Source organism: Postia placenta (genome assembly GCF_002117355.1).
Source record: "Postia placenta MAD-698-R-SB12 unplaced genomic scaffold POSPLAscaffold_9, whole genome shotgun sequence".
NCBI lineage: Eukaryota > Fungi > Basidiomycota > Agaricomycetes > Polyporales > Adustoporiaceae > Rhodonia > Rhodonia placenta.
In genome coordinates, this window is record NW_020169840.1 from 1,191,417 (window position 1) to 1,214,211 (window position 22,795).

General features: G+C 55.1%; 8 protein-coding genes and 1 non-coding gene across 9 annotated transcripts; 6 read left to right on the forward strand and 3 right to left on the reverse strand.

The window, feature by feature from the left end:
- Positions 1-109: 109 nt before the first annotated feature.
- On the forward strand, positions 110-1,236 carry POSPLADRAFT_1074812 (hypothetical protein; the record flags this gene model as incomplete). Its single annotated transcript, XM_024482746.1, has 4 exons — positions 110-316; positions 369-522; positions 591-732; positions 868-1,236. 4 exons carry the CDS (start codon positions 110-112, stop codon positions 1,076-1,078), a joined length of 714 nt encoding a protein of 237 aa, XP_024337873.1. The 3' UTR covers positions 1,079-1,236.
- Positions 1,196-4,537, reverse strand: POSPLADRAFT_1074813 (hypothetical protein; the record flags this gene model as incomplete). Its single annotated transcript, XM_024482747.1, has 9 exons — positions 1,196-1,448; positions 1,500-1,620; positions 1,680-1,740; positions 1,800-1,917; positions 1,979-2,086; positions 2,417-2,948; positions 3,006-3,881; positions 3,940-4,045; positions 4,205-4,537. The coding sequence occupies 9 exons, from the start codon at positions 4,535-4,537 to the stop codon at positions 1,322-1,324; spliced, it is 2,382 nt and encodes a 793-aa protein (XP_024337874.1). The 3' UTR covers positions 1,196-1,321.
- Positions 4,538-4,629: 92 nt separating this feature from the next.
- Positions 4,630-4,711, forward strand: POSPLADRAFT_t93. The gene has a single exon. It is a non-coding gene; the product is annotated as a tRNA-Thr (tRNA).
- Positions 4,712-5,080: 369 nt separating this feature from the next.
- POSPLADRAFT_1047354 (hypothetical protein) lies at positions 5,081-7,278 on the forward strand (the record flags this gene model as incomplete). The annotated part of the gene is made up of 12 exons (XM_024479263.1): positions 5,081-5,347; positions 5,468-5,590; positions 5,641-5,685; positions 5,745-5,808; positions 5,907-6,098; positions 6,153-6,296; positions 6,357-6,497; positions 6,549-6,626; positions 6,687-6,730; positions 6,781-6,836; positions 6,889-7,134; positions 7,209-7,278. The coding sequence occupies 12 exons, from the start codon at positions 5,081-5,083 to the stop codon at positions 7,276-7,278; spliced, it is 1,470 nt and encodes a 489-aa protein (XP_024337875.1).
- Positions 7,279-8,252: 974 nt separating this feature from the next.
- On the forward strand, positions 8,253-9,566 carry POSPLADRAFT_1058020 (hypothetical protein; the record flags this gene model as incomplete). Its single annotated transcript, XM_024480990.1, has 7 exons — positions 8,253-8,451; positions 8,499-8,638; positions 8,689-8,761; positions 8,836-8,913; positions 8,974-9,115; positions 9,181-9,426; positions 9,497-9,566. 7 exons carry the CDS (start codon positions 8,253-8,255, stop codon positions 9,564-9,566), a joined length of 948 nt encoding a protein of 315 aa, XP_024337876.1.
- A 366-nt stretch (positions 9,567-9,932) lies between these two features.
- POSPLADRAFT_1047355 (hypothetical protein) lies at positions 9,933-11,861 on the forward strand (the record flags this gene model as incomplete). The annotated part of the gene is made up of 10 exons (XM_024479264.1): positions 9,933-10,158; positions 10,220-10,405; positions 10,456-10,523; positions 10,572-10,688; positions 10,743-10,766; positions 10,817-10,837; positions 10,889-10,955; positions 11,044-11,165; positions 11,231-11,483; positions 11,533-11,861. 10 exons carry the CDS (start codon positions 9,933-9,935, stop codon positions 11,859-11,861), a joined length of 1,413 nt encoding a protein of 470 aa, XP_024337877.1.
- A 106-nt stretch (positions 11,862-11,967) lies between these two features.
- POSPLADRAFT_1147012 (hypothetical protein) lies at positions 11,968-14,377 on the reverse strand (the record flags this gene model as incomplete). The annotated part of the gene is made up of 15 exons (XM_024486012.1): positions 11,968-12,203; positions 12,255-12,313; positions 12,367-12,470; positions 12,523-12,660; positions 12,715-12,781; positions 12,834-12,838; positions 12,906-12,941; positions 12,994-13,207; positions 13,265-13,456; positions 13,510-13,615; positions 13,669-13,754; positions 13,804-14,016; positions 14,063-14,092; positions 14,159-14,223; positions 14,276-14,377. 15 exons carry the CDS (start codon positions 14,375-14,377, stop codon positions 11,968-11,970), a joined length of 1,653 nt encoding a protein of 550 aa, XP_024337878.1.
- Positions 14,378-14,754: 377 nt separating this feature from the next.
- Positions 14,755-16,865, reverse strand: POSPLADRAFT_1047357 (hypothetical protein; the record flags this gene model as incomplete). The annotated part of the gene is made up of 7 exons (XM_024479265.1): positions 14,755-14,856; positions 14,906-15,229; positions 15,279-15,434; positions 15,530-15,652; positions 16,282-16,497; positions 16,562-16,747; positions 16,806-16,865. The coding sequence occupies 7 exons, from the start codon at positions 16,863-16,865 to the stop codon at positions 14,755-14,757; spliced, it is 1,167 nt and encodes a 388-aa protein (XP_024337879.1).
- Positions 16,866-21,348: 4,483 nt separating this feature from the next.
- Positions 21,349-22,062, forward strand: POSPLADRAFT_1034605 (hypothetical protein; the record flags this gene model as incomplete). The annotated part of the gene is made up of 3 exons (XM_024477032.1): positions 21,349-21,710; positions 21,778-21,841; positions 21,901-22,062. 3 exons carry the CDS (start codon positions 21,349-21,351, stop codon positions 22,060-22,062), a joined length of 588 nt encoding a protein of 195 aa, XP_024337880.1.
- Between the last annotated feature and the right edge of the window lie 733 nt (positions 22,063-22,795).

Here is a 22,795-nt window from a genome sequence, read left to right on the forward strand (position 1 = left end):
GAATGGAATGCCGGTCAATCGCCAAACTGAGGACGCGTAGCACGTGGCCTCTCTTCTCCATTAACGGCATCCCAGTTGTCGCCCTCGCTGCGCCCTCTGAATCCCAGCCATGCAAGCACAACCGCAATACGCGCGTCTCAACGCGTACCACGGCCCAAAACGCAAGCTGCTCGGCATCCAGGCCGCACATGCGCCCCCCGCCTGGCGCGGGAGCGCCGCCGCCGGCAAGCGGCCAGCCGTGCCACCACCCCCGGAGAAGGGCAGCAAGATTCTGCTGAGCCAGCTGCCCGTCGACGTCGGCGAGAATGAGGTCGAGGTGCGTGCTCCGCTTGTCTTCAGAGCGCTGTGGCACCCACCCGGGCGCGCAGATACTCTTCACAAAGACCGTGGGCCCTGTGAAGGATGTCTTTATCGTGTACAACTCGCAAGGCAAGTCCAAGGGCATGGCCGTAGTTTCGTTCGCCCGCACTGCCGATGCCGCCATCGCGCGCGCAAAGTACAACAGCAAGATCGTCGACGGCAGTGAGTACTAGTTCGCCCCTCCCGTCTCTCTGAAGTTCCCCCGAGACGGAGCCCCTATGCCCTGACAGGACGGCCAATCAAGATTGAGATCGTCAAGGACGAGGACGAGGCCGCGCAGGCGCCGCCGAAGACACCCTCCTTGCTCGACCGCCTCGCGAAGCCGCCAACGGCGCCCGTACACGCAGCGCAAAAGGCTGCGCCACCAGCCAAGTGAGTGCGCTTGCTTCTCGAGATTGATGCCGAGGGTCCGGTTTGCGTGCTCTACTGTCTTGCAGCGGTCGGGCACGGAATGCACGACTCCTCGCAATACCTTTTGCTACTGCTGAGCACTTCTCGGCCATACAGACAGCCCCGGGCGCACCAAGCCCCGCGTGCGAATGCTGCAAAACCACCACAACAACAACGACAGCAGCAGCAAGCGCCTGCCACGACGGCGAAGGCACGTCTGCGGCAGAAGAAGGGCCCGCGACGCCTCAAGAAGGCTGCTGCTGTTAAGAAGACGGCAGCCGAGCTCGACCAGGAGATGGAAGAGTACCGTGCGAGCGCAGCTACGTGACGAGCCGTCCAAGACAAGGTTTACTTCGCCCCCTGGTCGCTGTTCACAGGCCCTTGATCATGAATGCAGCATGCTGTGTACCTATCGTCTCTGTTTCGTTTCATTGTCCCGGCTCATCCCTCGTCGTCCCTGCTGTATAATATGCTACATCATGCTCTACAACAGTTTTCCGAATGCTCTCGAGTAAGCACGTTCCACAATCACAAGGGGTATACGCATTTGCTGGCGTGTCTGCCGTCTGCCTCACTGTATCTTTGCCTGGCGCGCGGCGAGCTGCGTGATACCAAGCGTCGCCTGCCACCACGCCGCGAGCGTGAACCCGACGATGCCATGCAGCGTCCCCCAGACGACCTCCGGCGTCGCGCGATACCTGTCACCCGCGTCAGGGAACACGCGGTGCCGCCGGAACAGAGGGACTCACGACTCGGCGAAGGGCCCGAACGAATGCGGGATGAAGCGCGGCGCGTTGAACAGGATCGTAGAGCAGGTGACGTGGTAGAAGCACAGCGCCATGCCCAGCGCGCGCTTGCCGGGGAGGAACTCTGTGCGGCGCGGGCGTGAGCGCGCAGCGGTGGGGCCGCGGTGCGAGGGGGGAACGTACCGGGCAGCGTGAACACGAGCAGCGCGGAGAGGCACAGGCCGGCGACGAGCGCGGAGTACATCTGGCGGGGTGAGTGTGAGTGTGAGCGCGTGCGGCGGACACCCGCGAGCGAGGGCTCACCTTGAGGAAGACGAGCGTCGTGTTCGTGAGCTGCATGAACGGCAGGCTCGCGGGCGACCAGAGCCCGACGACCGCGATGGGCACCTCCAGCGCGATGTGCAGCAGGAAGACAATAGACCTGGTGTGTGCGCGTTCATGATTGAGTGCGAGAGCGGGCGGTGCCCGCGGTCCAGACTCACAGTGGGTGCCTCAGGGGGATTGGCGGCGGCGGCATGGCTGGGCTGGAGAAAGGGTGCTCGGCGACGTGGGCGAGGACGAGAGAGACAAGGGCTATCGTCGGCACCGGACTGGGACAAGGCACACGGCGCATGAGCGCCACGTGCTCCTTATCAAAACAAAATGGCCAGGAACACTGTCAGATCGCAGATGCGATCGTAATGTCCATCGAGATCTCCTCCTCGATCCCCGTTCTCCGCGGCAGCCCAGTTCGGCGCATAGTCGAAAAAAAAAACATCTTTGTTTAGTTACGACGGTCGCGCTGCCTCCGCCGTGCGCTCCTAGGTATATACTCTACATATACAGAACGCACTCTTTCTACCCAGAACACAAACACGTGAAACCCGAAATTTAGCTCAGAACCTGTTTTGAATATGAAGACCAATGGCTTGGCGGTCCACTATGACTCGCCGCCTTCCTCGTCCACATCGTCCCCCTCCGCAGACATTCCCCGGTCCTCGCGCATCGCGCGGGTGAACAGCCCGCCGCCTGCGCTCTCGATAGCGTCCAGGTCCTTCTCCAGATCAACAGGCTCCTCCGCCTCTGCGTCCTCGGGGCGCACCAGCAGCCGCAGGCGTGCGATCTCCTTGCGCAGCCGCTCGATCTCGTCGTCGCGCCGGTCCACGCGGCTCTTCAGCACCTTGATGAAGTCGTTGCCGCACCGCAGCAGCTGCAGCTTGCTCACCCCGCGGTTCGGGCCCTCCGCGTTGCCCTTCGGCGGGCCCCGCGGCGGCATCGCGCCCGGCAGGATCGGCTCGTCCGGGTAGCCCTCCTCGGACGGCAGCGGGATGGGCGGCAGCAGCAGCCGCAGGTCGTCGAACGACGTCTTGAGCGAGTCCCGCCGCTTCTGCTCCGCCGCCTTGTGCGACGACTTGCGGAATTGCACGACCGGCTGCGCGAACGCCGAGGGCTCCATGGTCGGGGTATTCCCCGCTGCAGACAAACGCTTGAGAAACACACGTCCCACAAGGACCGAGAGCGTGCACTTACCAGGCCGGATCGGCTTGAGGCTCGGACTGACGAGCGGGACGGCCGACGTCTTTTCTGCCGATTTTGGCGCTGCCCTAGCCTTTGAGATGCTCTCCCTGCGTTTCGACCCGCCGTCGCCTTTAGCAGGCCCCGATGTGGACAGCCCGAGCCTTCCGAGGTTCATGATACTCGCAGGGGTCACGGGCGTGATGCTCGCCGACCCCGCCGCAGACGCACCAGAGCCCGGGGAGATCGGCGACATTTGCAGGGCATTCGCCGCCGCGGGCAGCTGCGCAGGGGGCGGCATGGGCGGCAGCTCGATCGGCGACGGCGTGTCGTTGGGTATATCATGCACGCCTGACCCACCCGTGGCCATGGCGGGGAACAGCGGCGTCGAGTTCGCAGAGCGCGTGCCGCGCGCGGTCCCCGCGGTCGCCCTGCGCGGCTTCGTGGGTGCCGGCGCGCGGACGGCGGGCGAGGGGCGCTTGCGCACGGGCTTCGCGGGGACGGCGGACTCGTCCCCGCTCGAGGACGCCATGCGCCGCTTGCTGCCTGCACTGGAGGAGGGCCCGTCGTGGGCGCTGGGCGCGGAGGCGGGCTGCCCCGTGTACGGGGTCAGCCACGGGCTGGTGAGCGGGGAGATGTTGTTGAAGTCGAGCTCGGCGGGAGACGGCAGGTCTGCGGGGGATGCGAAGACGAGGTTGGCGGGCGCAGAGTGCGGGGCCGAGGGGACCATGTGTGCGGGGAGGAAGTCGGGCAGCGTCTGGCCCTGGCCCTGGTGGTGCACGCCTGAGGGGCCCTGCACGAGGTGCGCGAAGGCGGCGGGGTTGGAGTGCAGGATGAAGGGGGAGATGAAGTCCTCCGGGTTGCGCTGTGCTCGTAGCTCGGTCGACGACGCTACGGCCCATGCAGTAGCGTCAAGAAAAAGGGGACGGGTAGCCGAAGGCGAGCGTACCTGGAGTAGGTGGATACTGCTGCTGTTGTTGCTGCTGCTCTCTGTGTCGATCCATGCCTGGGGACATTGTGAATGAAGGCTGGGTACCCCCGCTCAATAGCTCCAGCTAGAACATGGAAGTAGTCAGCAACCGGTGGGCTTTGGCAATTAATCGCATGGGGCGCCTTCCACGTATATTACTATCCAGCTTTCGCGAACCAACGTGCTTCGTCCCCCCACCATCCGAAGCGATACGTCTGCGGTCATTGATAAGGCTCGAGCTCACCTGCTGCTGGAAGATCTGGTTCTGCAGCTGTTGCAGCTGCTGCAACTGCTGCAGCCTCATCTGCTGCTCGAGCAGTGCTTGCGGGGTCGCTTGCACCTGTGGAGATGACCCCTGTTGGCCCGCATTCTCCGCGGCGTTCAGCAGGCCTTGGAACGTGTCCATGCTGAGCTGCATGTTGGCCATCTGTGGTGGCTGAGAGTGGTAGTTCATGAACGACGACGATGACGGCGCAGGAAGGCGGCCGTGGGGATCTGGCGCGCTGCCGAGGTCGTAGTCGAGTGTGTGAATGAAGTTATTTTGTCGGGCGGTCTCCGCGCCAGGGTCCAAATTCATGGTCGAAGGAGAAGCAAACAGACTTCTCAATTCATCTTAGCTCGGTGTATAAGACAACCCTTATTATAAATTGTAAACGCTTAATTGACAGCTCCCGTTTAGCTCAGTTGGTAGAGCGCGTCACTAGTATTCTATGCTATGACGAGGTCAGTCGTTCGAGTCGGCTAATGGGAATGATATGGGCTTAGTCCTCATCTTTTTCCCACACAGCCCACTGCTACGGGATACTTGAACAACAATGTGAGGAAATGTGACGACTGTCATCTCTAGCCTCAAGCTTGGCTGATCAGGAAGCACAACGACTACTACACTTCCTCACCAGCGTTTCACTTTTCTCAACCTAAACCCTTGGACCGGCATATCAGAACCCGGGTGTCCCGAGTCTTCTGGCCTGTGGGTCATCCACCGGATGCTGCAGCATAGTGGAGCTACCCGAGATGTGCTTATCTCATTTATGCACGTCACGTCGTCATGAGTTCAGAACTTGTGAGGTTTGTTATTGCAATAAAACATCCCATGGAGCCTCTCCATCCTCCACACACCATGTCGCTCCCTACCGTAGAGATCCCCATCAGCGTCGATCCCAGATCCTCCAGTGGCAGCGCCGGCAGCCGCGCAGAACACCCATCCCACAGGCCTGCGTCGATTCCCGACTTTGCGCTTGACGTGGACGAGTCCGCGCCCGTTTCGTCGCTTGACTTGCCATCGACCACCGGGGGTCCCGAGCACGTCCGTCGACGCTCAGAGCTCTCACATGTGCAGGCTCCGCCTGCTCCTGCAGATTCTATAGAGCTCGCAACGCTGGCTCCCGTCAGGGGCAAAATATATGAGCGGACAAACACGGCGCCCTCACCGCCGTATGCAGCCTCCCTGAATTACGCCCAGTCCGAAGGACGGAGTAGCGCTGCCCCTACTGTCTCGCCTGCGCAGAGAGCGAAATATCGGCTTAACAGCCGGGTCCAGTTCGCGGCACTGTGCTACTCGTCCTTCCTGCAGGGCTGGAATGACGGGTCTACAGGCCCTCTGCTCCCGCGCATTCAGCGCAACTATGGGGTAAGCGTTCCGACGGACTAATGTCGGCCAGCCAGTCTAATTCAAGGCAGATTGGGTTCGCGATTGTCTCGCTGCTTTTCGTAACCAACTGCGTGGTATGCATATTCCGTTTCCTGCAGGAGCACAGAGAATGCGTATATGACACACGCACAAGGGATTCCTGAGTGGCGGCATCATCAACGTCCATTTGAACCATAAGTTTGGATTCGGGAAGGTATGTACGGAGCTCTTCGATTAGGCTATTCCATGTCAAACGTGTTGCAGGTTGTTGTGCTGGGTCGGTATGTGTCTTTGTAGCACAACGCGATACTAACAGCTAGGACAGGCGCTCTTCTGCAGCTCGTCGGGTACGTGATGATGGCGCCGGGCGGCCCCTTTGGCGTCATGTGCGCCGCATTCGTCTTTACGGGCTTCGGCATCGCGTTGCAGAACGCGCAGGCGAACGGCTTCGTGGGTAGTCTCAAGGAGCATGCCCGTGTCAAATTTGGGTTTCTGCACGCGTCCTATGGTACTCATCTTTTGTATATTCAACAACGATAGCGAGACTGAGGCCATTTGGCAGGTCTCGGCGCCCTCGTTGCGCCGCTGGTCGCGACATACTTCTCTGCAACCTCGCACTGGTCGTTCCATTACATCATCTCGGCCTCCATTGCCGTGTCTAACATCCTGCTTCTGGTTGCTGTCTTCCGCTTCAGGAACCAGGACGGTGCGTCACATTCATACGCAGGAGTGCTAGTTTCCACCACGATTTATCCGACACGGACAGACGTCATGGCCGATGCGGGCCAACCGGCCGAGGAGGAGGGCGCGAAGGAGAGGCTGTATCACCAGATCATGCGTCTGAAGGAGGTGCACTATTTGGCGACGTTCGCGCTGATATATGTCGGCACGGAGGTGTCCATTGGCGGTGAGTCGCATATCAGGGAGATACGGGATTTCTGGCTCTTATCTTATGCAGGTTGGATCGTCACGTTCATTGAGCAGAAACGTGGTGGGACCGCGAGCGCCGGGTATATTTCCTCCGGCTTTTTTGCCGGTGAGTCGGCGGCTCTCAATGTGTGCGCGGTGCGGTATACTTGATGCTTCGCTTGACAAGGTCTCATGCTTGGCCGAATCACATTGATGTGGCTGAACCGGAAGGTATACATACTTGAAAGTGATTATCTGCCTGGGCCTGACCTTTTACCTAGATTGGCGAACGTTGGGTCATCATACTTTATTCCCTCATCGTGATCGTGTACGCCTCGTCTCCTCTCATCGTGTTCGTCACCTTCATGCACATTCTGTCACGTCCACAGACTCGAAGTCACCATCTGGGTCGTGCCATCGCTACTGGAAAACGCAGTCGCCGTCTCGTTCGTCGGACTCCTGATGGGCCCCATCTACCCGATCCTGATGAACCACTCCACCACGATCCTGCCAAAGTGGCTGCTCACCGGCTGCTTGGGCTACATCGGCGGCATCGGCCAGGCCGGCTCGGCTGTGCTGCCGTTCATAACTGGTCTGCTCTCGTCTCGGTTTGGCATCGTGTCTTTGCAGCCCTTGTGCGTGTCTTCGTTTCACATCATTTGTGATATGCCTTGCTCACAGTTTATCATGACCTCCATGGGCGCCACAGCATCATCTCTATGGTGTCGACCATGATTGTTATTTGGGCTATCGTTCCGAAGGTTCGCCGAATTGAATGAGTGTCGGGTACAATATGGTCTGTACAAGTCTTGTTTCATGTCTCGCCGCTGGGTAGCGCTTGTCGAGTCCTCAGTGTTGGCTCATGTGTTCACCTATATTGCACATATATTCTTGACTTACAGGTGTAACTGGAGACTCTAGAATATGACTGCTGTCTTCTGATTCGATCGCAAGCTATTGCCTCACCCTACATAGAGCCACCTTCCACAGTATCTGATCGGTGGTATACGCACTGGTCGCAAGGTTTCTCATGGCATACTCACTGGAATAGGCATTCTGCCAAGTATACAAGATGCTCTCCAGAACAGCGCTAGTGCCCAGCCAGACCTCATCAAGGACGTCGTTGCCTGAATTCCGAATGCCCAAACGGAGCTCATCGAGCTCGCCCCTGTCATAGAAAGGACGGGGTCGATCGGTGTACCGACGCATGGTAAGAATGTCGATCTCGGGATGGCCCCTCTGTAGTATGTCCCCACCCTGCACCGCATCAGTTCTGGGGACCACAGCGGTGCGGTCTCATGGGGTCCCGACGCCATCTCACCGGCGCAGAGAGCGAAATACCGGCTCAATAGCCGGATTTATTTCGCTGTGCTGTGTTACACGTCCTTCCTGGAAGGATGGAATGACGGCTCCCTTGGCCGTTTACTCCCGAGAATCCAGCGTACCTATGGGATATGTGAGCTCGGGAATTTATCCTGTACTTTGTGCTGAACCCGAGAAGTAGATCGGCTTTGCTGTAGTGTCGCTCCTTTTTGTGACAAATTGCGCAGCAAGCGGCGCATGTTCTATAAGAAGCAGCAGTTCGGCGATTGACAAATTTATCAGGGCTACTTGACTGGTGCGGTCGGCAATGTCTATCTGTCGCACAGATTCGGGTTTATAAAGGTACGACGACGCGCCATTCTGGCGTTTACGCTGCCTACTAACGAAGAGCGTCCTATAGGTTATGGTGTTTGGTTCGTAGTACGCCGCTATGAATACCCAGCTCGCTCAACTACTGCAGCTCGCTGCGTACGTGATGATCGCACCCGGCGTGCCATTCGGTGTGATGTGTGTCGCGCTCACCTTCGCGGGCCTTGGGATCTCACTGCAGAATGCTGGAGCAAACGCTTTCGTTGGAAGCATGAAGGAAGATGCACGCGTCAAGTTTAGTCTCCTGCATGCGGCCTTTGGTAAGCCGCTCCTTAGTGAACCCGGGGAGATGCTTAGGACTCGGCAGGCCTCGGCGCGCCGGTGGCTCCACTGGTCGCGACACACTTCGCGTTAGCGTCGCACTGGTCATTCCACTACCTCGTTTCTGGAGCCATTGCGATAACGAACACTATCTTGCTCGCAGTGGTGACCAAAGTAGTGCTCGGCGTTTGACTGATCACCAACAATGAGCAGATGTCTTGGCTGACGCAGGACAGGCACCCGAGGAAGCCGGTATCAGCGAGAATCTTTACCGCCAGATCATACGCTTGAAGGAAGTGCATTACGTTGGTGCCGAGGTGTCGATCGGAGGCATGTCGCATGATCAACGACGACCTGGATTTATTGCTAAGCTTATGATACAGGTCAGATCGTCACCTTCATCGAGCATAATCGCGGCGGAGGTGCGAGTGCTGGGTATATTTCCTCTGGATCTTTTGCCGGTACGTCGACGTCGGCCGAGCCTGCGCATGCCGGTATGCTGAAACCGTGATATCAACAAGGCCTCATGCTCGGTCGCGTTGTGTTGATATGGCCCAACGAGAAGGTACATGCGTCCTCTCCCTACAAGTTATGGTATTCATTCGCCTCTACGTGGATTGGCGAGCGCTGGGTGGTCTTCCTATATTCCCTGCTTGTGATCGTGTACGCAGAACCCTCTCCTTCCTATATTTCAGACTCGCACGCTTTTTCGCCTTTACCCCCATCAGACTTGAGGTCACTATCTGGGTCGTGCCCTTGCTCATCGGGAATGTGATCGCCGTCTCGTTCATCGGACTGCTCCTGGGACCTGTCTGGCCGGTCGTCATGAACCAGTCCACCACAATTTTGCCGCAGTGGCTGCTCACCGGCTGCCTGGGCTATATCACCGGCATCGCCCAGTCGGGCGCAGCCGTGTTACCACTGATCACCGGCTTGCTCTCATCCCGCTTCGGTATCCAGTCGCTGCAGCGTTTGTACCTCTCTCATTTGCGGCTTTCGCTGCGTGCCTATACCAGATTGTTGACCTATTATTACGGCTTGCAGTGTCGTGTCCATGGTGTCAGCGATGATTGTTATTTGGGCTATTGTGCCGAAGACGCGGCGGATCGAGTGAAGAAGGGCTTTTTATTTTCTGCAGTTGTTATCTGGATGCTCCCACTCCATTCGTTTTCGCCACAAATTCACCTTGTAGTCGGTCTCGACTCTCGAGTCGTGAGGCCGTTGGCCATTGAGTGTAGTAAAATCATCCCTGTGCCGTTCTGCACGCTGCCGTTATAAATCGAAACAATGGTTGATTGTTGTCACCCCATGCCTTCATCCCATTCGTTGAACAGGTAAACAGGCGCTAGAAACCTTACTTCGACCAGAAACACGTGAATGTGTGGGGAGAAGTCAAGATCGGATCGCCTTCGCCTTAGACGCGCAAAGAGCGTCTCTTACTGCTCTCCTTACGGTTTACCATCACCTTCTTACTATAATCATGGTCGCTCCGCTGTATACGACTGCCTCGGGGCTGCTTTTCCATGCGGGAAAGATACTCGTATTGACCGTCGGTCTTCCTGCGAGAGGAAAGACACACATTTCTCGAGCTCTAGAACGCTATCTGCGCTGGACTGGTGTAAAGACCCAGGTTATATCCTTGGGTGACTATCGCCGCAAAGTACTCGGTGGAACGCGAAACCTTCCCCCGGACTACTTCACGCTTGGTAAATCACCCTCATACAATTCCGGCCTATGATCAGTACATTCATCGGGGTTACTGGCCAGGAGAGAAGAGCCCTGAGACCATGGCTTTGCGCCAGAAGATCTCTGACGGATGCGAGCAGCTCATCATGGACTTCTTCAACGAACAAGGTCAGGTTGTCATCTACGACGCAAACAACGGAACAAAGGAACGCCGCCAGCGTATAGCGGACAAGTTCATCAAGCACGGAATCCATGTCATTCTTCTAGGTTCGCACACCGAGGAATGGGTACCGCCTTGGAGGACTGACCTTCCGCAGAGTCGCTATGTGATGACAAGGAACTGATCATGGCGAACATCCGCAGTGTCAAGATATCTTCTCCGGACGTAAGAGATACAATTGCATGCTCGGGGCCTCGTTGATGGGCGCTCCAGTATCGCAACTGGGACCCAGAGAAAGCGGTAGAAGATTATTACAGCCGCATACGCGACCACGAAGTGCATTATGAACCTGTAGAAGAGACCGCGTATCCGTTCATTCGGATTAAGAATGCGAGTTTTCGCCCCTTTACATGTTCTCATGCTCAACATCAGTCGGTTTGACAGGTCGGCGAGCACATCATGGTGAACGTGAGTCTTAGCTGATGCTACGGTGATCTTAGACTGAAAATGATGTCTAGGACATCCGTGGATATCTGCAAGTAAGAGGAGCATAAGGCCATGCGGCTGGCGATGTTGACAATGTTCTACAGTCAAGAATTGTGTTTTTCCTCATGAACATTCACAATACTCACAGGACCATCTACTTCGCGAGAGTTGGTACATGTTACCTCACTATTGACCGTGTCGTTGACTAGCTCTCCTGCGAGTTAGTCGGGCCAGTCTCTTATCGAGCATTCATACAAAGCAGATTCAGACCTGTCTCAGGCAGGGTGGGAGTATGGAGAACGCCTTAAGGAATTTGTGCTTGAACGACGAGCAAAATCTATGAAGGAACGCGGCATCGACCCCACCGACCGCAGACTTGTGGTCAGCCTGAGCATATTGCACTTTAATCTCTCTGCTGTCACTGACGCTCTTTCGATCTATGATAGATATGGACTTCCGCCCGTCGGCGATCCCACCACTCAGCGTGGCCCTTCCTGACTGTGGGCCCAAATGACCCTGCACCGCCCGCAAAGGTGAAGGTCATTGAGCGACCGCAGATGTCTGAGATCAATCCCGGCGTGTGGGACGGTCTTACGCCGGACGAGGTGCGAAAGTACTACCCCGACGAGTGGGAGCGCTTTGTACACGACCCGTACGCCTATCGTGCGCCACGCGCGGAGAGTTATCACGACCTTTGTGGTAGGTTTCCACTCCGACTGTATCTAAGTCCCTCGCTGACGGTCTGCAGTACGCCTCGAGCCCACGCTGATCGAATTAGAGAGGCAGAAAGAGGACCTGCTCATCATCGGACACGCATCCGTCATTCGATGCATCCTCGCGTACCTCATCGGGTTGCCTGCGTCCGAGATCCCAGCGATCGAGATCGCGCGTGGGGACCTGATCGAGGTTGTGCCTACGTCGTATGGGGTATATAGTCAGGCATACCATTTCTGGGATGGTCCCGGGCGTAGCGACACGAATGGCACAGGGACAGACGACGGAAACTTCTATGAGAACTACGCGGAGGACACGAAGGGCAAGCGGAGGCCAGAGGTGGACGTGGAGCAAGCGGTTTGAGGTCGAAAAATAATTTACGGCGGGTAGCAGATCAAGGGTGACATTCTATGATGTATTTGTACATTGAAACGTTTTGGAGAAATTGGCTGCTGCAAGACGAGCACAGTCAAACCGAAGACTCTACAACATCGACACTATCTTTCGTCTCGCTTTTCCTATCGAAGTCCTCGTCTGTTTCATCGGTGGTATATTCGGTCAAGTCCACCTCTTCAAACATTTTAGCGGCTCCGCGTGCTGGGAAGATCTGGTTCAGCACCCAGTACACCAGGCCAGCGGTGCCCAATCCAGTGAAGAACGACAGGTCGTAGATGTGCGTTGCTGCCAAGGGGACTGATTGCCCAGCTTCACGTCGAGTTAGCCCGCAGCAACTTTCTGAACCTAGACAACACCTACTTGCTCCCGCGAAACCAACTACATTGATCAGGATGCCGGAGATGTAACCCGCGTATGCTCTAGAGAGAAAAGTTCACAAGCACACTTAAATAGCAAGGGTCTCAACACTCACCTCAGGTTGAAGCCGTATGTATAGTAGTACCAGCCATCCTTTTTGGCATCGTAAAGATCAGTGACGCGATAGTGCCCTTTGTGGACCAGATAATAATCCGCGAGCTAATACACTATATCATGCTAGGCAATTCGAGGCAGGATGTGATTTGCTTACCATGACTCCTGCTATAGAACTAAGGAACACGGAATACGCCGAGAGATACGTTGTGAAGTTGTTGCTACTTTTCAATAAATTCCATGGGAGCATACATAGGCCAACAATAGCAGCGATGTACCCCCCGCGGCGGATGTTCTGATCCAAGAATGTTATCCACATCCAGACTGCACTCATACGTGGGGCACGTACGATGAATCGAGGAAACAGCGCAGTGAGATCACAGCCGGCGCTGACAGAGTTCGCTGCTATATTGGTTCTGCGGGCATCCATAAGCCATGCAAATTAAACGGAATGAGATGCCGCCTCACCCCAGCTGACAGAGTATGATTTAATGTACTCCTGTCACAATGTGCATGTGCAAATATCCGCCAGCGACTCACCTGAGCAATGATGAAGGCGGCAGCAATAAACCACACCTATCATAAAACATTAACTCACAATACTTGTTCCGGTCGATATTTATCATACCCCGAATCGCGTCGCATGTGACGGGTTGTTATTCAGAAACATGCCAAGTAGATCAACGGGCGACCAGATGGCTTCGCCGTAGATAGCTTGTGAGAATGAACTGACAATGACACCAAGGAAACAGACAACGCCGTAGCCGACGGGAATCGAGATCAACTGTGGTAAGAGTGCATCTGACGGCTTCGTGGAACGAGAAGCGAAGTCAGGTGCGTTACTGCCAAAGGTAGATAAATTAAGGTCGTAGTGGCCAATGTGAGGAAATTATACGCACGTCACAAGAGTGATCATGTTGGACATACACGACATGACGCTAACGACTATTCCCCACCCTAGCTCGGAACCATGGATCTGTGCAGGCTGGTGCACGATCGGTCCCACGCCGTGGGCTTTGACGATGCACCATATGAAAAAGGTGATACCGGCTATTGGCACGATTATTGCCTTCAGCGTGAACAGGTGCCGTCTGGCCATTCCTAGGACATGAGTATATTGTAGGCGACACATCTCACGACGTACACTTTGTGGATTGGCAGCCATATTGCGGGAAGAGAGATGAGCCAGAACAGGAAGAAGCACATGAAGTCCCGCGTGTTTGTCCCCGAGGACGCGGGCATTGAATTGGCTGTTCAATAAATCAGTTACTGAGCCACGCAACAATGCATGCAGCCTAATTACGGATATTGTTGACACTAGGCCACATTGCCCGCAGCATGACGAGCATGCAGTTGCCGCCTATGCTCGCCTGCACACCATACCAGACGCTACACGAACGGTCAGACCTATGACAACACTGTGTCGCAAGTGACTGACCATGCCATAGCGGCTCGGTTGAAGACACACCACAAGCTACCCCAGAGGCCAAAGCTAGCACGAGCCACCACCGGGAATGTGATGTGGAACATCGCACCCGGCCGGGCATTCAGCACGAGAAACGGGGCCATGATGCCGTAACCTATCCACACACATATCCAGGCCTGCCACCAGGAAAGTCCGAGTTGAATCATCGAGGACGCAATCATCCAACTGTAAATTGTGAGCAAGGCAATGAATGTAGTATCATTCGTCTTACGTGTTGATGTTGAAGGTGTCAGCTACCCAGCTGTGGAAAATGATAAATCAGCGCTGCTAGTAAAGGAGTGGCTAGGATTGTGACTAAGAAACGTACAACGAGACGAAGTTCCACGCGGCCCATGTGCGCTTCTCGGGTGGTACAGGATCGAGATCGTCGTTCTGTGAGGGGGATCAGCTGAATATTGGCATGCGACGTTCATGAAATCTTGACCGAGAGGAACGATTCGGTATAAGACATCTGAGACCCATCGCCGCCATGGTGCTTGACCTCTAGCGCCCGAATCAATCCCCTCCAAAGGTTCGCGGGAGCCATGTACGTTGCCTTAGATCTTCACGGGGAGATTGACAAATCTCCTGCACGATGCTCCCGTAGATATACCTCCCGCTCGTTCTTTTATTTGATCAGCTCCAACTGGCGCCTGTACGGCAGAGAGATAGACGGCTGTCAATGTCAGTGTGTTCAGAGATAAGTTGGCGCTTTGCAATAGTTTATCCCACGCCTTGGCTTCGGTCAATGACAGCGATAACGATGCGGGGTGTCACGCCTTCTCCCTCGGAAGCACGTCTGATGTGGAACGTCTGAATGCTATGCCTGAATCCTGTTCACGGACGCGATGTTATACATTATCGGATGAATCGAGATACACATACACAGAATGTTACCTGTACAGGAATGTCGGAGTATACAGCTTAGGAAATGAAGACCTTGCGTAGCTCTGAAAAGAGGCAGCGGTCGCCCGTCCGAGGGCACGTTACGTATCCGTCGTCTCTTAGCGCCATCTCCTCCAAAGCCTAGAATGTACCTCAGCGTATGCGAGAGGAATATACAGTACCCACCCACCTCCTTTGAGTAAACATATCCGTTTGGGAATGCCATAGGCATGTTATCTGCGTCCATGATCTTGCCGCTCAGTCGACAAACGATGGTCGAGTTCACGTGATGACTATATGGCACCTCCTTGGCGAGTTCGCCTAGGTTTGGATCACACACGGGACAATTGGTATTCTTTGTGTGCCGGTCGTAGCATGCCGGGAGCTTGAGTGAAGCTAGGCCTGCATATACGGCAAGATGCAGTAAAGGCTCCGTAGGAAGCGTGCTCAAATTGTATACCGCAAGACGGAAAGATTGCACCAGCGTCGTCCACCGCGCGGGATCGTACAGTCGCTATACCAAGATCAGCTATTGCCGACATCCCGGACCACTGTATGCGTACCTTATACGGGCCACAGGTTGTCGTTGGCGGGAAACAAAGGAGTGCGGCGGCCTGGCGTATTTGCGCGAGGTGGGTCTCCTGCCACGGCAGAAGATGTTTCTTCGAATATGCAATCGCATCTTCGTTCTTTCGTGCACGGGCCAGCTCGATGTATTCCTGCAATCGCAAGTCAAATTCAAGCGTGTTCTGCAGAATGGAGAGGACTTGTGTGAGTAAACCTATTGCCAGAATCCAAGAACTCCTGTAATCACCTTCAGCTTCCTAAGGGACGACTTGTTCTCGCTGCACCACGCCAATGCCTCCGAACAGCTCTGCCGCTTCAGGCCTTCTTCGATGCGGCACACGTCTGAGAACAAGTCAATGTCGACCAATCTCTGAGGAACAGTAGTCAGCAGCTATCACTGAGCGCCGACGATGAGAATGGTTCCGTCTGCGGGAAGGTTAACGAGCCTCCTGACTGCGGGCGGAAGAGCGAAGGGATTACGTCCTCTGCTCTCCCCGCGGTGGGTCTCATGGCATCTGGCCAGGTCATCGCCTGGGCAGCCACCCGCTTCACAATCCCGGGATAAATGCCAAGCTAGCGAGACAATTTGCGCCTGTCCCGTATCCTCATCTTCGAAGATGCCAACACGGGCTCTATTCCAATGTGGCCGAAGCAAACGTCCACAATCCACCACACAGCACGTAGTCAGGAACGAACGTCCAGTGTCTGCGCTCATTAGAGCTGAATTGGCTCGGCACAACGGCTCTCTAGATTGCGTTCAGATAAGGAAGATGAACGTGAGGTTGAACGCAGCCTTGCTGGCGCACAACCACAAGCGCACAATATCACGAGTTCCCAACACTTGCTACTCAATGTCCAATAAATGAAGAGATTGTGCGCGGATCGGCTCATTCCTTAGGATCAAAGAGTGCCTGAAAGACATTGCATCCGCGGAGTAGAAAGTCGGAGAAGCTCATGCGCAGTTTGTGTGGATCCACAAGTATCAAGCGAGAAGCATACCTCAATGCCACGATCTTCTGCGATCATTCTTGCTGTCTTCTCCTTGCCGGTACGCAGGGCCCAGTCAACCAACCACCTGTCTAGGCGGGTGTCCGCCCACCGTGTAAATTCCGGCTCGTTGACCGAGGGAATATCCTCAACTGCAGCGAGGTGCTGCAGCCTTTCGCGCATTACGCCTAACGTTGGCGTCCCGGCTGAGCTCTGAAGCTCTGATAGCTAAGCTCAGCACAATGTATCAATCAGTCAATCGAGCAAAATAAAGTGAACACAGCCTCCTCACTTTGCGCTTCAAATTCTCCACTCGTGTGATCATGCTGTCAACGGCCTTTATCGAATCCTCTGTGCTGTTATTGCGAGCCTTGGACCGTTTGGCGAGGTCATTTGCAGCACTCTGCACTGCGCCTAACTCCTTCTCTACATTCCGCTGCGAGGCACGGAATACCTTGCGATAGTTCTCGTAGGGCACCTAGCTTGGGGACGATGACTGAGCGCGCAGTGTTGAAACATGGCACCCCAATGCTGACCCTTGCGAAGGGCTGCTCGAAGAGCATGACGCCCTCAATATTCAGCTTGCTCGTACTCATTACAATGCCTCATACAACTTCACTTCAATTAGCACCGTTGTACCCATTCTGCGGAGGGAAGACACTTACTCCTGACCTATGATACTAGCAAGGAGGCCTTCTGAGGAGATATCTTTGCACTGTAGGCGTTGTTCACGTTCAACGGCGCATTCGTCGGGCAGGTTGTACAGATTACAATGCAGCTGCAAGCAGGTGGGGAAGAGGGCCACGCGCTTGTTATAGACGCCCATACATTCGGCCAGGCGCTTCTGCACTCGCTTGCAATATTCAACTTTCAGCCTCCTGCCCGACGAACTGCTCATATCATACTTTGTTTCCCTGCGTTCTGCCCCCTCTCGCGCGCGCTGACTATGTACACAAGAATCAGCAGCCATCCAGCTCAATGTAGATCCGCATTGGCTCGAAATCTGGCTGTACTAGGATATCAATCATCAAAATATGCTCCGAGGAACGCTGTTATCGCGAGTTGCATCTGGTTCTCTTCTTTCATATATCGACGGGAGCTGTCCCTTCGGAATAGTGAGTCAAGTGCGAGAAAAGATGTTAACGCATAACCTAGATACACGAAGGGGCCTCACACAACAGGCCTTACGAACTATTCCTGAGTACTCACTGGAGACTCATCCTTCCTGTATTCCATACGGTTGCACACGCACGAAGACCCCTGGAATGCCAGGCTCAGCTGCTGGCAATGCTGCTCCTCATTTCATGTATTTCGAGTTACCCTAGCGTGCTGATTGTGGGTAGCTGTGGCAGCGAGTGCTGACACCAGATTACTATTCGGTTGGACGCTGTTGTTGCACGTGTCTTCGTCAAACCCTCAGGTGTGTACCGAGACATGGTGCTCTCTGGTCTTGTGATCTGTCAACTTATTATCCTCGTGTGTGAAAACACGACAAGTGTACAATTCATCTATGTTAACCAACTTCAACACTGACTTGGTCTAGACCTGATTGTTACAACGCTTGTTCGAAGCTACAGATGGAGATTGAAAAAGCCATCTCCATTCGACTATCCGCCATCGTCATTAGGCGTATCTGCTCCCGCAACGACGCCAGTTGTATCCATGTTTCATCACTTTGGAAACTAAATCGTACCAGAAGATGTCGCCGTTCGCGTATCCCCATTTGCGCTCAAAGCAGCCATGTTGGAATTAGTAGGTGTGTACCAAATGGCTGTGTCGCGAGTGAGTTCATCATGAAGTCTATGAACAGATGTCGCACGGCCGAACCAACTTTAGCCACAGGTCATGTCGGTACGATGATGATCGAGTCATTCCCCAATCCGCTGATGATGATTCATGTTGATTTCCTTTAGGACTAACGGGCGCGTCTATCAACGAGGAACGCGCCGGCACTTTCATACAACTTCGCGATTTCCTGAATTTCTCCGAGTGGATGGTTGTGGCTCCTAGCCTCAACCCAGCTTTTTGCGAACAGAGCTCCTGACGGACTTCCGCGCGCGGATGAGGCACTTTCACACACAACCGGCTTTGGTTGCGTCCGGTAGTGCTTTACCACAGTCCTCGCTCCCTACTCTGCCTTGCGTATAAGTTTGTCAATCGTTGCCACCTGTCTGCCCCGCCTTGCGGCTTCCGCATCGCCGGAACGGGGCAATTGTTGCGATCACCGATCGTTGTTCTGTTCGCCCTCGACCAAGCGCGGAGGAAGCGCCCGCCGCATACCGCTCTAGTCAGCAAAGGCGCTGACCCTGGTGAGCGCACTCCTAAGAAGGACTTCCGCCGACGCGCCGGGCGCACAGTCAGCGTTACTCATCCGCGGGGAATCAGCATGCTCGTGGCGACTCGCGCCGTGCCGTGCCTGTGTCATGAACGGACCGAGCGACCAAGTCAAATTGTATACGTCAAGAGCTTCCCTGAATGACTTCTCGTCTGTTGGTCGAATAGAAAACGACGGAGGTGCGGCTACATCTCTCCGGATGTGACTCTAAGTTGGCACACTGCCCTCGCTACTTCCTCGACACGTCCATTTGGATAATCCATAGCCAATGGAATTCACGGAGCGAGTTGCTATCTCATGGACGTACCGTCGCATACGATATCCACTCCGCGCCCAAGGGTTTGGATGCATGACACGGATGGTCAGTGCAACATTCGCTTCGTCTCGTCTCACACAGCGCGCATAGTCATGTAACAAGTCCCACTTTAGCTCACCCGCTCACGAACATAGCCGCAGAAATGCCGATGAATGTGAACACCCGCAGTGCCGGTGACACACGGTTCACCTCTAAACGGAACTTCTGCTACCAAAATAGACCACCTGTTGCTTGTCCGAGTGGGAGCATGTCGCCCCCTACACCGACTCCGAGGACGGCCGTGTGGTTTGACCGCTTCATCAAGCAAGAGAGATACAAGAATAGACTTCCGTCCTATATCCCGAGCCACAATTTGCAGTCATCAAGGAGTCCGCGAACGCCACGTCGGTATACTTGGGTCATTTGCATTCTGAACTCATCTCCAACGGACCACGATAGAATGAATGTCGCGCGCTCTGTACCAGGCGCGAACTCACCCTCCAGCCCGTCTCGACGGGCTTCAGATACAAACCAGCAGTCGCGACTTGTCTGAGCCAGGTGCACCTCCACCATTCCGAATAATCACCAACTTAGAATGAGCGTCACATAGCGTCATGTTGCTCCCGCGGCGTCAGAAAGCGCTTCATCAAATGGCGGTGGTAATCGGAATGCCGCCTTTATCACTGTTCTGGCCTTCCCCGTAGCAGTGCAGAAACAACACGAGTGTGGCACTCCTCCACGACAATGTGATTGTACGGTAGCCTTGTCGGTCCCGACACCCGAGCACACGGGAGCTCCAAAATCCATTGATTTGGCCGAGCGATAATCGCGGTCGACTGCTGCGGTCATACACTTTGAGTTCATACTGTTGCCCCCGTTGCCCATTCGAACACGCATCGTCGCGGCGCACGCCGACAGGGCGATGCTCGCATTTCGACTCAGCGCCTGTATCGTCTTACATAACCCCTTCTGTCGACACGGAGTTCGCGGGTAGGTTGTGTCCTTGCAGAGATGTCGCAGATCCTATGGCGGGCGCTCCGTTTACCTTCGCATCGCGACCAATGCCGAGGCGGGCGCCCCGAGTGAGGCCTCTTCGGCTTTCTCGAGCTGCCCCCCGAGGGCTTCGAGGGATCAGTATTCAATCGATGTTCCAAAACGGATGTCACTGTGTGTTGATATCGGTACGTTGGTGTACTATGCATCTTGTGAAGCAGTGAGGTGAATGACGAGAACAATAGAACTGTTCGAGTGACACGTGCGCGTGCGCAGAGCGAAATGTAGGGATACGAGCCAAAACACTAATTACACGCCGTTGCACCTGGATTCACGAAGCCAGTCGACCTCAGCTGAGGTGATAGGACATGGTTGCAACTGCTGTGCTTGCGCCCACCGATCTACATACCGCCGGCAGCCGACTCCAGATAACACGTGTAGTGTACAAACCCAACAATCGAGATCTGCGGCTTCAAACATTCTGGGCTTATTGAGCGTGACGTATACAGACCGAGGGCGCTGTGGTATGGATCAGACGCCAGGGTACACATCCTGAGGCGCATCTCCGTTAGAGTGGTGCGCGGGAAGTTGGGACGAGTCGTATGCATTCGATCAGACCGAAAAGGCTCGTATGCCCCTCTTACACGACGTGGCTCTGCTCGTATGCATGGAGCGGTGGTGACCTTGTATTCCTCCTGCGGAAACACCATGTTGCGGGGCGGCCCTGTTTCAGGCTCATTTTTGGACTCTGGAGCACGTTGCTGCCAGCAGATCCCCACTCCTACAATCCAACCAAGGCTCAACTGCTAGCCAGGTCATCATTCTCTGTGTATGATTCGCCGCAGCTGAACTGTTCCATGCAACGATTCGGTAATTGCGACTGCAATGTGCGCCTGGGACTTCTGATCTCGCTACCTCGGTGTCGTCTCAGGGGTGCCTGTTTTGTGTTCTTATATTATTACATGCGGATACTCATGTGTCGAACAGCTAATTTTGAGGGATTCCGATGTTCGCGAGAGTGTCATCACCACATGCACCGCCGGGAATAGCATCTATACCCTCTTGCATTGCCTATTTCGGTCAACCGTTCGCTCCACGTGCGGGATTCCACGTGGGTAAATCAGATCGGGATCTCACTTTCAATAAATCCACTGAATGATATTTTGAAACAAATTCAAGCCCGAGTCGGCCGCCGCCTGAGTAGCGGTCGCTCTCTCCCATGTAAACTACTATGGCTTCGTTCAATCATTTGCTTGCTCTCCAGGGGTTTTACAGCTCAGACGCCTCCACACATACTTCTGGGAAATCCGTGTTGCGATCAATATCCCTCTGCGACGGCTCACATCTGGCATGGGTCGTATAAATGAGCAGCATGGCGGAGGTATTCGTCAACCACTCCCCACGAGCTCTACACACTCACTCGAGCCTTTTCACATATCAAGACACTCCACGCAAGATGAACCCATTCACCGCAGGAGGCTGGGGTACCAGCTCGGGCAACCCGCCCTCAATATTCGGTGCCCTTCCCTCGGTACCCGTCAGCAGCTCAGCACCGCGGTCTATTCAGGCGGACAGCGTCCAGTATAAACTCACCAATTTCAACACCACCGTGTTGAACTGCACCGTCGTCGGGCCCCAGAACCACGTCGTGTACCGTGTCGTGACCAACTCCGGCGCGCCGTCGTCGACGATGTGGAAGGACAACGAGAGCCGCAACGTTGGGATGGTCACTTGGCAGCCAAACGCCACTCTGGAAGTGCGCGGGGTAGCGTCTAGACAGCGCGTCCGTGACTGGCTTAGATTGTCCTCAGACCAGAGGTTCGGGCAGTTTGTGTCGATCGGCACGTGTCGTGAAAGTCAGTCGCTGACGCGTCTTACCCAATAGCAAACGCATCATGCAAATTGGCGGCGTCCAATACGCCTGGTCCCCCATCGAAGGATTTATTTGTGTACGCCCCTATCAGCAGAGCAGATCGAGTGACTGAGGCTGACCTGCATCTTTGCGCAGCTCTACAAATTGCAGTCGACTGCTCCGAGGGTCCTGGCACGCATAGCTAGACTGCAGAGCTCCATTCTTCTAGATATGACCCCCGAAGCTATGCAGCTTGGTCTCCTAGAGCCCTGTGTCGTCGCAACGGTTATCTTCACTTGCGGCCACAACATAGACTGAATAGCTCACGGACTGCTCCCTCCCGCATCCAACCGTCACGCTCTCAGCATCTTCGACAATTTCTTGTAACCCCATCGCTATCGCTGCAGCACCTATTATCTATTGTACGCACACCCACTGTATCTATATTACACCTTGCTAGCACTAGATGGAATGTATAATTTTGCACTCTGCTACCCGCCGGCCTTTCCAAGGGGAAGATAGCATGTTTCTATCTGGGGTACGGTGTCGACATCCAGAGCCGTCTGTGCCTGATGCATAATATCCTGATGTCTGTTACGGACGACTGATGACTCATCTGCGCGCGCACGCTGCGCGGGGACGCCATCAGACAGGTACCTCTCCACAGTTACATCTTCGAAGTGCTCTGAAACCCCTGTCTCACCTAGCAACATATCGGGTTACATCTGCGGGGTCTCTCGCATTCCAGAAGAGCCGAGGGCCGGGACTGTCCTGAAGCAGCTTAAGCAGATTTGAGGATCTTCGGCATGTGTTGCAGCGGTCCTGCCTAGAGCCGATGCTCATCGAGGCCGCCGGACTTCATTGATGGAGGATCGGAGCACCCGATCCTCAACACACGACGATGGACCCACCTTCTGCTGTATTATTCTCCCTGAGCGATTGAAGGGGAAACGCCGGCTGCTTAACCGTTGTGGGCGCCATCCCGCGAATACTGTGCTCAGCAGAAGCACGGGGTTTCTGATCAATTGTGCCTTGCCTGTTGGCGGAATTA